Raw genomic sequence first — 14,303 nt, forward strand, 5'->3', positions numbered from 1 at the left:
AGACCAAAAAGTTCCAACATGTAAATAAAACCAGCATTGGCTGATAGTGTTTTGCATGAATCGAGGACACTTTGAACTTTAGGTTTATCCTAAAATATCAGTGGGAATCTGGACTGATTAAAATGTAATTTATACAGCTAGTCACGTGAAAGTACCCACCTTAGTTTACAAAAAAAAAAGTTCAAAACAATGTTTCATCTAGAAGTTATCATGAAATATTTACTTTTTAAATCTTGAATCTAATGACAAATTAAAGTTTATTCTCAAGCTGTTGAGATTATCTTCAGCATTGTTCCTTGAAAGGGTCCTTTTAAGTATATATCACTGTTCCATGGTTATCGAAAAAGTCTCAAGTCATTAACCAAAGTGAGCAGTGACATGATTTCATTCGAGGTAGGAGAGCTTCTAAAGATATTATTTCACAGTTCCATTGTGAGTATCAAATATTTAATAACAATTTGAAGCCTATAAACCTCTTATGTGTTATGGTAGATTTTGTAAGCCAAACTAAGGAGATGTTTGTTGTAGTAAATTGTAACAATCATACTTCAAATTCAAAGAAAGAGCTCCCTCCGTTAAACGAAAGTGCCTGCAGCATGAAACTTCCCTGGATTCAAATGCTGTGCATTATTCTGCCATCTAGAAGTTGGGTCTAGAATTTCTCTAATAGTCTGACTTTTATTTTGGCTTTTTCTGTGGGGGTCATCCAGGTCAACTTGGTATTGGCCTTACCTCTTTCCTCTGGTTATGTGTGACATATGCACAGGAAGCCCTTTTGCGTGGTCGCCATCTTCAGATTTTTTTTTCAAAAGTTTGTCTGGAAGGAGAACAGAGGAGCTCCCAGGCTTGCAAAATCACATCAGCCAATCATCCAAATTTGAGAAAAAGGACAGAATGAGTTTTACACACCAAAAAAACTGATGAAAATCAGACAGAAATTCTGTGTAACGGTTTCACACTGAAGAATTACACGTACTCAAGGACTTTCAGGGAGATGGAGAATTCTCGCCTTTGATTCTGACCACAGGGCCACCACAAGTTGGCACAGAAAGATAGCCATTAAGTTTGCAACTTGTACTTTCTGGAAGACAATCGCACTGAAGGCTACGAGGCCTGTGCCAAATTTCAGTCAAAAACCTTAGAGGTATAGAAGCACAGATTGCTGAATTGAGCTTGATTCAATCTTAGTAGAACAAACTCTGCTCACAAACATCAAGTTATCCAGCAGTGATGAAGAGAAAGTGGACAAGACCAAATTCTCAAAAGAAGGCTGTAAGGAAATGCCTCCTTGGCATGGTTGCCCCCTGACTTTTTGCCTTTGCTGATGCTATGTTTACAATTGAAAGTGTGCTGAGGCCTGCTAACCAGGCCCCAGCACCAGTGTTCTTTCCCTAACCTGTACTTTTGTATCCACAATTGGCAGACCCTGGCGTCCAGATAAGTCCCTTGTAACTGGTACTTCTAGTACCAAGGGCCCTGATGCCAAGGAAGGTCTCTAAGGGCTGCAGCATGTCTTATGCCACCCTGGAGACCTCTCACTCAGCACAGACACACTGCTTGCCAGCTTGTGTGTGCTAGTGAGGACAAAACGAGTAAGTCGACATGGCACTCCCCTCAGGGTGCCATGCCAGCCTCTCACTGCCTATGCAGTATAGGTAAGACACCCCTCTAGCAGGCCTTACAGCCCTAAGGCAGGGTGCACTATACCATAGGTGAGGGTACCAGTGCATGAGCATGGTACCCCTACAGTGTCTAAACAAAACCTTAGACATTGTAAGTGCAGGGTAGCCATAAGAGTATATGGTCTGGGAGTCTGTCAAACACGAACTCCACAGCACCATAATGGCTACACTGAAAACTGGGAAGTTTGGTATCAAACTTCTCAGCACAATAAATGCACACTGATGCCAGTGTACATTTTATTGTAAAATACACCACAGAGGGCACCTTAGAGGTGCCCCCTGAAACTTAACCGACTATCTGTGTAGGCTGACTAGTTGTAGCAGCCTGCCACAAACCGAGACATGTTGCTGGCCCCATGGGGAGAGTGCCTTTGTCACTCTGAGGCCAGTAACAAAGCCTGCACTGGGTGGAGATGCTAACACCTCTCCCAGGCAGGAATTGTCACACCTGGCGGTGAGCCTCAAAGGCTCACCTCCTTTGTGCCAACCCAGCAGGACACTCCAGCTAGTGGAGTTGCCCGCCCCCTCCGGCCAGGCCCCACTTTTGGCGGCAAGGCCGGAGAAAATAATGAGAATAACAAGGAGGAGTCACTGGCCAGTCAGGACAGCCCCTAAGGTGTCCTGAGCTGAGGTGACTCTAACTTTTAGAAATCCTCCATCTTGCAGATGGAGGATTCCCCCAATAGGGTTAGGATTGTGACCCCCTCCCCTTGGGAGGAGGCAGAAAGAGGGTGTACCCACCCTCAGGGCTAGTAGCCATTGGCTACTAACCCCCCAGACCTAAACACGCCCTTAAATTTAGTATTTAAGGGCTACCCTGAACCCTAGAAGATTAGATTCCTGCAACTACAAGAAGAAGGACTGCCTAGCTGAAAAACCCCTGCAGAGGAAGACCAGAAGACGACAACTGCCTTGGCTCCAGAAACTCACCGGCCTGTCTCCTGCCTTCCAAAGATCCTGCTCCAGCGACGCCTTCCAAAGGGACCAGCGACCTCGACATCCTCTGAGGACTGCCCCTGCTTCGAAAAGACAAGAAACTCCCGGGGACAGCGGACCTGCTCCAAGAAAAGCTGCAACTTTGTTTCCAGCGGCTTTAAAGAACCCTGCAAGCTCCCCGCAAAAGGCGTGAGACTTGCAACACTGCACCCGGCGACCCCGACTCGGCTGGTGGCGAACCAACACCTCAGGAGGGACCCCAGGACTACTCTAAGACTGTGAGTACAAAAACCTGTCCCCCCTGAGCCCCCACAGCGCCGCCTGCAGAGGGAATCCCGAGGCTTCCCCTGACCGCGACTCTTTGAATCCTAAGTCCCGACACCTGGGAGAGACCCTGCACCCGCAGCCCCCAGGACCCGAAGGACCGGACTTTCACTGGAGGAGTGACCCCCAGGAGTCCCTCTCCCTTGACCAAGTGGAGGTTTCCCCGAGGAACCCCCCCCTTGCCTGCCTGCAGCGCTGAAGAGATCCCTAGATCTCCCATTGACTTCCATTACAAACCCGACGCTTGTTTCTACGCTGCACCCGGCCGCCCCCGCGCTGCTGAGGGTGAAATTCCTCTGTGGGCTTGTGTCCCCCCCGGTGCCCTACCAAACCCCCCTGGTCTGCCCTCCGAAGACGCGGGTACTTACCTGCCAGCAGACCGGAACCGGGGCACCCCCTTCTCTCCATTCTAGCCTATGTGTTTTGGGCACCACTTTGAACTCTGCACCTGACCGGCCCTGAGCTGCTGGTGTGGTAACTTTGGGGTTGCTCTGAACCCCCAACGGTGGGCTACCTTGGACCAAGAACTAAGCCCTGTAAGTGTCTTACTTACCTGGTAAAACTAATCAAAACTTACCTCCCCTAGGAACTGTGAAAATTGCACTGTGTCCACTTTTAAAACAGCTATTTGTGAATAACTTGAAAAGTATACATGCAATTTTGATGATTTGAAGTTCCTAAAGTACTTACCTGCAATACCTTTCGAATGAGATATTACATGTAGAATTTGAACCTGTGGTTCTTAAAATAAACTAAGAAAAGATATTTTTCTATATAAAAACCTATTGGCTGGATTTGTCTCTGAGTGTGTGTACCTCATTTATTGTCTATGTGTATGTACAACAAATGCTTAACACTACTCCTTGGATAAGCCTACTGCTCGACCACACTACCACAAAATAGAGCATTAGTATTATCTATTTTTACCACTATTTTACCTCTAAGGGGAACCCTTGGACTCTGTGCATGCTATTCCTTACTTTGAAATAGCACATACAGAGCCAACTTCCTACATTGGTGGATCAGCGGTGGGGTACAAGACTTTGCATTTGCTGGACTACTCAGCCAATACCTGATCACACGACAAATTCCAAAATTGTCATTAGAAATTCATTTTTGCAATTTGAAAAGTTTTCTAAATTCTTAAAAGACCTGCTAGGGCCTTGTGTTAGATCCTGTTTAGCATTTCTTTTAGAGTTTAAAAGTTTGTTAAAAGTTTGAATTAGATTCTAGAACCAGTTTTAGTTTCTTAAAAAGTATTCCGACTTTTAGAAGCATAATGTCTAGCACAGATGTGAATGTGGTGGAACTCGACACCACACCCTACCTCCATCTACAGATGAGAGAGCTAAGGTCACTCTGTAAACTAAAGAAAATAGCAATGGGCCCCAAACCTACCAAAGTACAGCTCCAGGAGCTTTTGGCAGAGTTTGAAAAGGCCAACCCCTCTGAGGATGGCAACTCAGAGGATGAAGATAGTGACTTGGAGGGAAATTCCCCCCCTCCAGTCCTACTTAGGGAGAGCAGGGCTTCTCAAGCCCTGACTCCACAAATAATAGTCAGAGATGCTGGTTCCCTCACAGGAGGGACCAACAACTCTGAAATCACTGAGGATAACTCCAGTGAAGAGGACATCCAGTTAGCCAGGATGGCCAAAAGATTGGCTTTGGAAAGACAGATCCTAGCCATAGAGAGGGAAAGACAAGAGATGGGCCTAGGACCCATCAATGGTGGCAGCAATATAAATAGGGTCAGAGATTCTCCTGACATGTTGAAAATCCCCAAAGGGATTGTAACTAAATATGAAGATGGTGATGACATCACCAAATGGTTCACAGCTTTTGAGAGGGCTTGTGTAACCAGAAAAGTGAACAGATCTCACTGGGGTGCTCTCCTTTGGGAAATGTTCACAGGAAAGTGTAGGGATAGACTCCTCACACTCTCTGGACAAGATGCAGAATCTTATGACCTCATGAAGGGTACCCTGATTGAGGGCTTTGGATTCTCCACTGAGGAGTACAGGATTAGGTTCAGGGGGGCTCAAAAATCCTCGAGCCAGACCTGGGTTGACTTTGTTGACTACTCAGTGAAAACACTAGATGGTTGGATTCAAGGCAGTGGTGTAAGTAATTATGATGGGCTGTACAATTTATTTGTGAAAGAACACCTGTTAAGTAATTGTTTCAATGATAAACTGCATCAGCATCTGGTAGACCTAGGACCAATTTCTCCCCAAGAATTGGGAAAGAAGGCGGACCATTGGGTCAAGACAAGGGTGTCCAAGACTTCAACAGGGGGTGACCAAAAGAAAGGGGTCACAAAGACTCCCCAGCAGAAGGGTGATGAGACAACCAAAACTAAAAATAGTAAAGAGTCTTCTACAGGCCCCCAAAAACCTGCACAGGAGGGTGGGCCCAGAGCCTCTTCACAAAACAATGGGTACAAGGGTAAAAACTTTGATCCCAAAAAGGCCTGGTGTCATAGCTGTAAACGGCATGGACACCAAACTGGAGACAAGGCCTGTCCCAAGAAAGGTTCCACTCCAAACTCCCATCCAGGTAACACTGGTATGGCTAGTCTCCAAGTGGGATCAACAGTGTGCCCAGAGCAAATCAGGGTCCACACTGAAGCTACTCTAGTTTCTGAGGGTGGGGTGGATTTAGCCACACTAGCTGTCTGGCCGCCTAACATGCAAAAATACAGACAGCAACTCTTAATTAATGGGACTAGAATAGAGGGCCTGAGGGATACAGGTGCCAGTGTCACCATGGTGACAGAGAAACTGGTTTCCCCTGGCCAATACCTGACTGGAAAAACTTACACAGTCACCAACGCTGACAATCAGAGAAAAGTACATCCCATGGCAATGGTTACTTTAGAATGGGGAGGGGTCAATGGCCTGAAACAGGTGGTGGTCTCCTCAAATATCCCAGTGGACTGTCTGCTTGGAAATGACCTGGAGTCCTCAGCATGGGCTGAGGTAGAGCTAAAAACCCATGCAGCAATGCTGGGTATCCCTGAACTGGTGTGTGTGAAAACAAGAGCACAGTGCAAGGCACAGGGTGAAAAAGTAGAGCTGGAGTCTGGAAAAATGGCCCAGCCTACCAAGAGAACAGGAAAGTCAGTTGGGAAACCAACTGCAACACAGCAAAAGAAAGGGAACCTCTCTTCTCAGGAAGAAGTTCTGCCCTCTGAGGGAACTGAGCCTTTGGAGCTTGAACCTTATCAGGTTGAGCTCTTAGGCCCAGGGGGACCCTCAAGGGAAGAGCTGTGTAAGGGACAAGAAACCTGTCCCTCTCTTGAAGGCCTTAGGCAGCAAGCTGCTGAAGAGTCCAAAGGCAAGAAAAATGGAACACATAGGGTCTATTGGGAAGATGGGCTCCTGTACACTGAGGCCAGAGACCCCAAACCTGGTGCCACTAGGAGAGTGGTAGTGCCTCAGCTGTTCAGAGAGTTCATCCTAACATTGGCCCATGACATTCCCCTTGCTGGACATTTGGGACAAACCAAGACGTGGGAGAGGTTAGTCAACCACTTCTACTGGCCCAATATGTCCAACATGGTTAAGGAGTTTTGCCTCTCCTGCCCCACCTGTCAAGCCAGTGGTAAGACAGGTGGGCATCCAAAGGCCCCCCTCATTCCACTTCCAGTGGTGGGGGTGCCCTTCGAAAGAGTGGGTGTGGACATAGTGGGTCCACTGGAACCTCCCACAGCCTCAGGAAATATGTATATCCTGGTAGTAGTGGATCATGCTACCAGGTATCCTGAAGCTATTCCCCTTAGGTCGACTACTGCCCCTGCAGTAGCCAAGGCCCTCATTGGTATCTTTACCAGGGTGGGTTTCCCTAAGGAGGTGGTGTCTGACAGAGGTACCAACTTCATGTCAGCATACCTAAAGCACATGTGGAATGAGTGTGGAGTGACTTATAAATTCACTACACCTTACCATCCACAAACTAATGGCTTAGTTGAGAGATTCAACAAGACATTAAAGGGCATGATCATGGGGCTCCCAGAAAAACTCAAAAGGAGATGGGATGTCCTCCTGCCATGTCTGCTTTTCGCTTACAGGGAGGTACCACAGAAGGGAGTAGGGTTCTCACCCTTTGAACTTCTGTTTGGTCATCCTGTAAGGGGACCACTTGCCCTTGTTAAAGAAGGCTGGGAGAGACCTCTCCATGAGCCTAAACAGGACATAGTGGACTATGTACTTGGCCTTCGCTCTAGAATGGCAGAGTACATGGAAAAGGCAACCAAAAACCTTGAGGCCAGCCAACAGCTCCAGAAGTTTTGGTATGACCAAAAGGCTGCACTGGTTGAGTTCCAACCAGGGCAGAAAGTCTGGGTTCAGGAGCCTGTGGCTCCCAGGGCACTCCAGGACAAATGGAGTGGCCCTTACCCAGTACTAGAGAGGAAGAGTCAGGTCACCTACCTGGTGGACCTGGGCACAAGCAGGAGCCCCAAGAGGGTGATCCATGTAAACCGCCTTAAGCTCTTCCACGACAGGGCTGATGTCAATCTGTTGATGGTAACAGATGAGGATCAGGAGGCAGAGAGTGAACCTCTCCCTGATCTTCTGTCATCAGACCCAAAAGATGGTACAGTAGATGGAGTGATCTACTCAGACACCCTCTCTGGCCAACAGCAAGCTGATTGTAGGAGAGTCCTACAACAGTTTCCTGAACTCTTCTCCTTAACCCCTGGTCAGACACACCTGTGTACCCATGATGTGGACACAGGAGACAGCATGCCTGTCAAGAACAAAATCTTTAGACAATCTGACCATGTTAAAGAAAGCATCAAGGTGGAAGTCCACAAGATGCTGGAATTGGGAGTCATTGAGCGCTCTGACAGCCCCTGGGCTAGCCCAGTGGTCTTAGTCCCCAAACCTCACACCAAAGATGGAAAGAAAGAGATGAGGTTTTGTGTGGACTACAGAGGGCTCAATTCTGTCACCAAGACAGATGCCCATCCAATTCCAAGAGCTGATGAGCTCATTGATAAATTAGGTGCTGCCAAATTTCTAAGTACCTTTGACTTGACAGCAGGGTACTGGCAAATAAAAATGGCACCTGGAGCAAAAGAAAAGACAGCATTCTCCACACCTGATGGGCATTATCAGTTTACTGTTATGCCCTTTGGTTTAAAGAATGCCCCTGCCACCTTCCAAAGGTTGGTGAATCAAGTCCTTGCTGGCTTGGAGTCCTTTAGCACAGCTTATCTTGATGATATTGCTGTCTTTAGCTCCACCTGGCAGGATCACCTGGTCCACCTGAGGAAGGTTTTGAAGGCTCTGCAATCTGCAGGCCTCTCTATCAAGGCATCCAAATGCCAGATAGGGCAGGGAACTGTGGTTTACTTGGGCCACCTTGTAGGTGGAGGCCAAGTTCAGCCACTCCAACCCAAGATCCAGACTATTCTGGACTGGGTAGCTCCAAAAACCCAGACTCAAGTCAGGGCATTCCTTGGCTTGACTGGGTATTACAGGAGGTTTGTGAAGGGATATGGATCCATTGTGACAGCCCTCACTGGACTCACCTCCAAGAAAATGCCCAAGAAAGTGAACTGGACTGTGGAATGCCAACAGGCCTTTGACACCCTGAAACAGGCAATGTGCTCAGCACCAGTTCTCAAAGCTCCAGATTATTCTAAGCAGTTCATTGTGCAGACTGATGCCTCTGAACATGGGATAGGGGCAGTTTTGTCCCAAACAAATGATGATGGCCTTGACCAGCCTGTTGCTTTCATTAGCAGGAGGTTACTCCCCAGGGAGCAGCGTTGGAGTGCCATTGAGAGGGAGGCCTTTGCTGTGGTTTGGTCCCTGAAGAAGCTGAGACCATACCTCTTTGGGACTCACTTCCTAGTTCAAACTGACCACAGACCTCTCAAATGGCTGATGCAAATGAAAGGTGAAAATCCTAAACTGTTGAGGTGGTCCATCTCCCTACAGGGAATGGACTTTATAGTGGAACACAGACCTGGGACTGCCCATGCCAATGCAGATGGCCTTTCCAGGTTCTTCCACTTAGAAAATGAAGACTCTCTTGGGAAAGGTTAGTCTCATCCTCTTTCGTTTGGGGGGGGGTTGTGTAAGGAAATGCCTCCTTGGCATGGTTGCCCCCTGACTTTTTGCCTTTGCTGATGCTATGTTTACAATTGAAAGTGTGCTGAGGCCTGCTAACCAGGCCCCAGCACCAGTGTTCTTTCCCTAACCTGTACTTTTGTATCCACAATTGGCAGACCCTGGCGTCCAGATAAGTCCCTTGTAACTGGTACTTCTAGTACCAAGGGCCCTGATGCCAAGGAAGGTCTCTAAGGGCTGCAGCATGTCTTATGCCACCCTGGAGACCTCTCACTCAGCACAGACACACTGCTTGCCAGCTTGTGTGTGCTAGTGAGGACAAAACGAGTAAGTCGACATGGCACTCCCCTCAGGGTGCCATGCCAGCCTCTCACTGCCTATGCAGTATAGGTAAGACACCCCTCTAGCAGGCCTTACAGCCCTAAGGCAGGGTGCACTATACCATAGGTGAGGGTACCAGTGCATGAGCATGGTACCCCTACAGTGTCTAAACAAAACCTTAGACATTGTAAGTGCAGGGTAGCCATAAGAGTATATGGTCTGGGAGTCTGTCAAACACGAACTCCACAGCACCATAATGGCTACACTGAAAACTGGGAAGTTTGGTATCAAACTTCTCAGCACAATAAATGCACACTGATGCCAGTGTACATTTTATTGTAAAATACACCACAGAGGGCACCTTAGAGGTGCCCCCTGAAACTTAACCGACTATCTGTGTAGGCTGACTAGTTGTAGCAGCCTGCCACAAACCGAGACATGTTGCTGGCCCCATGGGGAGAGTGCCTTTGTCACTCTGAGGCCAGTAACAAAGCCTGCACTGGGTGGAGATGCTAACACCTCTCCCAGGCAGGAATTGTCACACCTGGCGGTGAGCCTCAAAGGCTCACCTCCTTTGTGCCAACCCAGCAGGACACTCCAGCTAGTGGAGTTGCCCGCCCCCTCCGGCCAGGCCCCACTTTTGGCGGCAAGGCCGGAGAAAATAATGAGAATAACAAGGAGGAGTCACTGGCCAGTCAGGACAGCCCCTAAGGTGTCCTGAGCTGAGGTGACTCTAACTTTTAGAAATCCTCCATCTTGCAGATGGAGGATTCCCCCAATAGGGTTAGGATTGTGACCCCCTCCCCTTGGGAGGAGGCAGAAAGAGGGTGTACCCACCCTCAGGGCTAGTAGCCATTGGCTACTAACCCCCCAGACCTAAACACGCCCTTAAATTTAGTATTTAAGGGCTACCCTGAACCCTAGAAGATTAGATTCCTGCAACTACAAGAAGAAGGACTGCCTAGCTGAAAAACCCCTGCAGAGGAAGACCAGAAGACGACAACTGCCTTGGCTCCAGAAACTCACCGGCCTGTCTCCTGCCCTCCAAAGATCCTGCTCCAGCGACGCCTTCCAAAGGGACCAGCGACCTCGACATCCTCTGAGGACTGCCCCTGCTTCGAAAAGACAAGAAACTCCCGGGGACAGCGGACCTGCTCCAAGAAAAGCTGCAACTTTGTTTCCAGCGGCTTTAAAGAACCCTGCAAGCTCCCCGCAAAAGGCGTGAGACTTGCAACACTGCACCCGGCGACCCCGACTCGGCTGGTGGCGAACCAACACCTCAGGAGGGACCCCAGGACTACTCTAAGACTGTGAGTACAAAAACCTGTCCCCCCTGAGCCCCCACAGCGCCGCCTGCAGAGGGAATCCCGAGGCTTCCCCTGACCGCGACTCTTTGAATCCTAAGTCCCGACACCTGGGAGAGACCCTGCACCCGCAGCCCCCAGGACCCGAAGGACCGGACTTTCACTGGAGGAGTGACCCCCAGGAGTCCCTCTCCCTTGACCAAGTGGAGGTTTCCCCGAGGAACCCCCCCCTTGCCTGCCTGCAGCGCTGAAGAGATCCCTAGATCTCCCATTGACTTCCATTACAAACCCGACGCTTGTTTCTACGCTGCACCCGGCCGCCCCCGCGCTGCTGAGGGTGAAATTCCTCTGTGGGCTTGTGTCCCCCCCGGTGCCCTACCAAACCCCCCTGGTCTGCCCTCCGAAGACGCGGGTACTTACCTGCCAGCAGACCGGAACCGGGGCACCCCCTTCTCTCCATTCTAGCCTATGTGTTTTGGGCACCACTTTGAACTCTGCACCTGACCGGCCCTGAGCTGCTGGTGTGGTAACTTTGGGGTTGCTCTGAACCCCCAACGGTGGGCTACCTTGGACCAAGAACTAAGCCCTGTAAGTGTCTTACTTACCTGGTAAAACTAATCAAAACTTACCTCCCCTAGGAACTGTGAAAATTGCACTAAGTGTCCACTTTTAAAACAGCTATTTGTGAATAACTTGAAAAGTATACATGCAATTTTGATGATTTGAAGTTCCTAAAGTACTTACCTGCAATACCTTTCGAATGAGATATTACATGTAGAATTTGAACCTGTGGTTCTTAAAATAAACTAAGAAAAGATATTTTTCTATATAAAAACCTATTGGCTGGATTTGTCTCTGAGTGTGTGTACCTCATTTATTGTCTATGTGTATGTACAACAAATGCTTAACACTACTCCTTGGATAAGCCTACTGCTCGACCACACTACCACAAAATAGAGCATTAGTATTATCTATTTTTACCTCTAAGGGGAACCCTTGGACTCTGTGCATGCTATTCCTTACTTTGAAATAGCACATACAGAGCCAACTTCCTACAAAGGCTCTGCAACCGAAAAAGTCATTGGACTCGAGAGAGACTGAATGTTGAGAGTAAGGCTTTAAAAGAGGCAAACCCACAAACAGCTACAGGTAACAGCGAATACGCAGGCCAGGACAGAGCCATTACAAATTGACACTTGGGTCCCTGAGGAATCCCTAATGCTGAAACATTTTATCAAAAGGTGAAGGCAGACCAAACTCAGAGAGCCCTGTGAGTCCAAGACCAAGGACAGTTGGAGGCAAACCCTCAGATGCAATTTTGATACAAAAGAGCATTTAAAAAGTTGAAGGAAGAGGAGGTGGAGGAAGTGGAAATTCCTGACACCAAAGAGCTCAACACCGACCCTCCGTGCATCAATATGCACTCAAAATTGAACTCAAGAATTTTCAACGTGATGGTAAAATAGTGGTCATTTTACTAAAGAAGGATTTGGGAGTGCATCAAAGCTTTCCATATGCATCCAAAATAGAAGAGCTCAGGTCAAGAATGAACAAACAGCTAAAGGCCCTGACCATGCTGTAACCATGGAAGAAAGAACAACAAAAATGAGAAACTGCAGTGCTTACAGATGAGTGGGTGTGCTGTGTGTAAGGGATATGGGGTGCTGAAGAGAAAGATGCACTGAAGGGCACACAGGAGAGAGTGAAAAGAGGGTGCTGAAGAAGAAACAGATGAGGTTTGAGTATATGGAGAATTTTAGAAAGATATGGGAGAAAAAAAGGACTTTAATTGTTTAACAGAGCCAGCCACTGCAGAGGAAAGTTGTGTGAATAGAAGAATGGAGGTGATTGAGACACTCTGAAGAGCACTTCCTCTTCCATAGACCTTAGAAATGTTTAATTTGCTGTTATATTTTCAGAATTGAAACATTTTCAACTCTAATCATTCACAACAAAACCATTGTTGTTACTCATTTATCTGATACTGCTAATAAGCACCGGCAAAGCCAATAAGGGGGTCATTTTGGGTGATGTCTGTTGTGATATGCGTGGATGCTATAACAAAAAACTCAGAGAGACATCAAAATAATGGTTGGGTGTCACGCTTTTGGAAGAACTGAATTTTAGTTTACATGTTTTAAGCACACCCTTATTAACCTATGCCATGCCTCTTGGTTCCTAGTTACACTTCTTAAGTGATGCCCATTTTAGAGAGCCCCCTGCCTCACACATTTATTTCCTCCAACTTAAAGCCCTGGGTTTGCTGTCCAAGGAGGGAGTGATGTTGAGGCACCCCTGAAGTTATGTACTTCCTTGTGAAAACTCCAAAGGAGAAGAAAGGACACATCTCATCCATGCTTTATCCGCAGTGCTGTGAATGTGCATTAACAGTGTGCTCATCTACACAAACCAATGAATATTTTGTATATTATTCAATACTGCATTTCTCAGTCGGGTTTCTGTTGTGCAGAAAGTAAGGTGATGCCTTGGCTGTGTATGTGAATGACAAAACTCACCTTTCGGTTTCTCTGGGTTGTAAAGGCAGCTCAAGTAGCCGTGAGCTCTAGAGTCTAACCACTTGCAATCTCTCTGGCCACACATGTAACTTCAAATCGACAAAATGGTGTGATGGGATGAACATTTTCGAAAGCGGACAATAAGATGTATGTACAAACTAAAATGAGTAAATTAGGAAACCAGCATTCTTGAATAGCCCCCAGCCGCGTCTCAAGATATTTTGGCACTGTTACCTACATAGCTATAAATGTATTCAGTACTTCATGGATGATGTCCCAACTAGGAGGCACAATAAAATGGCAGTTATTGGACAAATGCATACAAACGACCCTGCATTTCTTGCGATTTCCATGATTCTGATCTACTGATACAGGGCTAAAGAAGCAGTGCATATGTAAAACAAACCTTTTTGTTTTCATATGCAACGCTTTGACTGTAGCATTTGTGTGATAGTCTTTCAGCTTTCTTTGAATCTTCTCATCAGATTTCCATTGTATTCTTTGCAAACATATTTATGGTGCTTGAAACCAGTTTGATGGATTCATGTATGCTGCTCGTAAGAGCAAAATGTCCAAATATGCATGAACACTATTTTGAAGAATCTTTTTAAACAGATGTTTTAATTTCATTCAGATATCGATGAATGTGCAACAGGTTTCAACAGATGTGGCGCACATTCCTTGTGCCTCAACCTACCAGGGAGCTTTAGGTGTGAATGTGAAGCTGGCTATCAGTTTGCTGGGGATGGATACACCTGTGTCTGTAAGTGCTGAGCATTTATGTCTTGTAATTTATTTGCTGTATCGGTTGTAAACTAAATAGTGTTACTTCCCTCATTACTCCATCAGGAGAGTGCTTTTGAAAAAAAAATGAAGTGCCCCAAAGCATATCTAAGTAATGCAATCTGAAAACCCGTGTACGTCTTCTTCATGAAGTTAGCATAAAAGTTAGAACTGCATCAAGAATCGTGGTCTGCCCTTTACCAGTTGTAGGTTTATATCACCTCCCTCATAACTGGACCTTCTGTAATTTCGGTTTTCATTTCTTCTGCTTTCTTACAAAATATTTTGACCCATTGTTTTAAGAAACTCAAATGACTAATTTTGTGCTAAATTAAACAGACTTTCAGATTTACAC

The 14,303-nt window shown here is 47.0% G+C and overlaps 1 protein-coding gene across 2 annotated transcripts in view; it reads left to right on the forward strand.

Annotated features, from left to right (window-relative positions):
• Positions 1-14,303, forward strand: part of NID2 (nidogen 2) — a 449,243-nt gene that overhangs the window by 157,065 nt on the left and 277,875 nt on the right. For both annotated transcript variants that reach the window (XM_069208632.1, XM_069208633.1), the window contains exon 10: positions 13,800-13,928. In XM_069208632.1, the coding sequence (XP_069064733.1) occupies positions 13,800-13,928 (129 nt within the window). The remainder of the gene's footprint in view (positions 1-13,799; positions 13,929-14,303) is intronic.

The sequence above is a fragment of the Pleurodeles waltl genome, chromosome 9, assembly GCF_031143425.1.
Source record: "Pleurodeles waltl isolate 20211129_DDA chromosome 9, aPleWal1.hap1.20221129, whole genome shotgun sequence".
NCBI lineage: Eukaryota > Metazoa > Chordata > Amphibia > Caudata > Salamandridae > Pleurodeles > Pleurodeles waltl.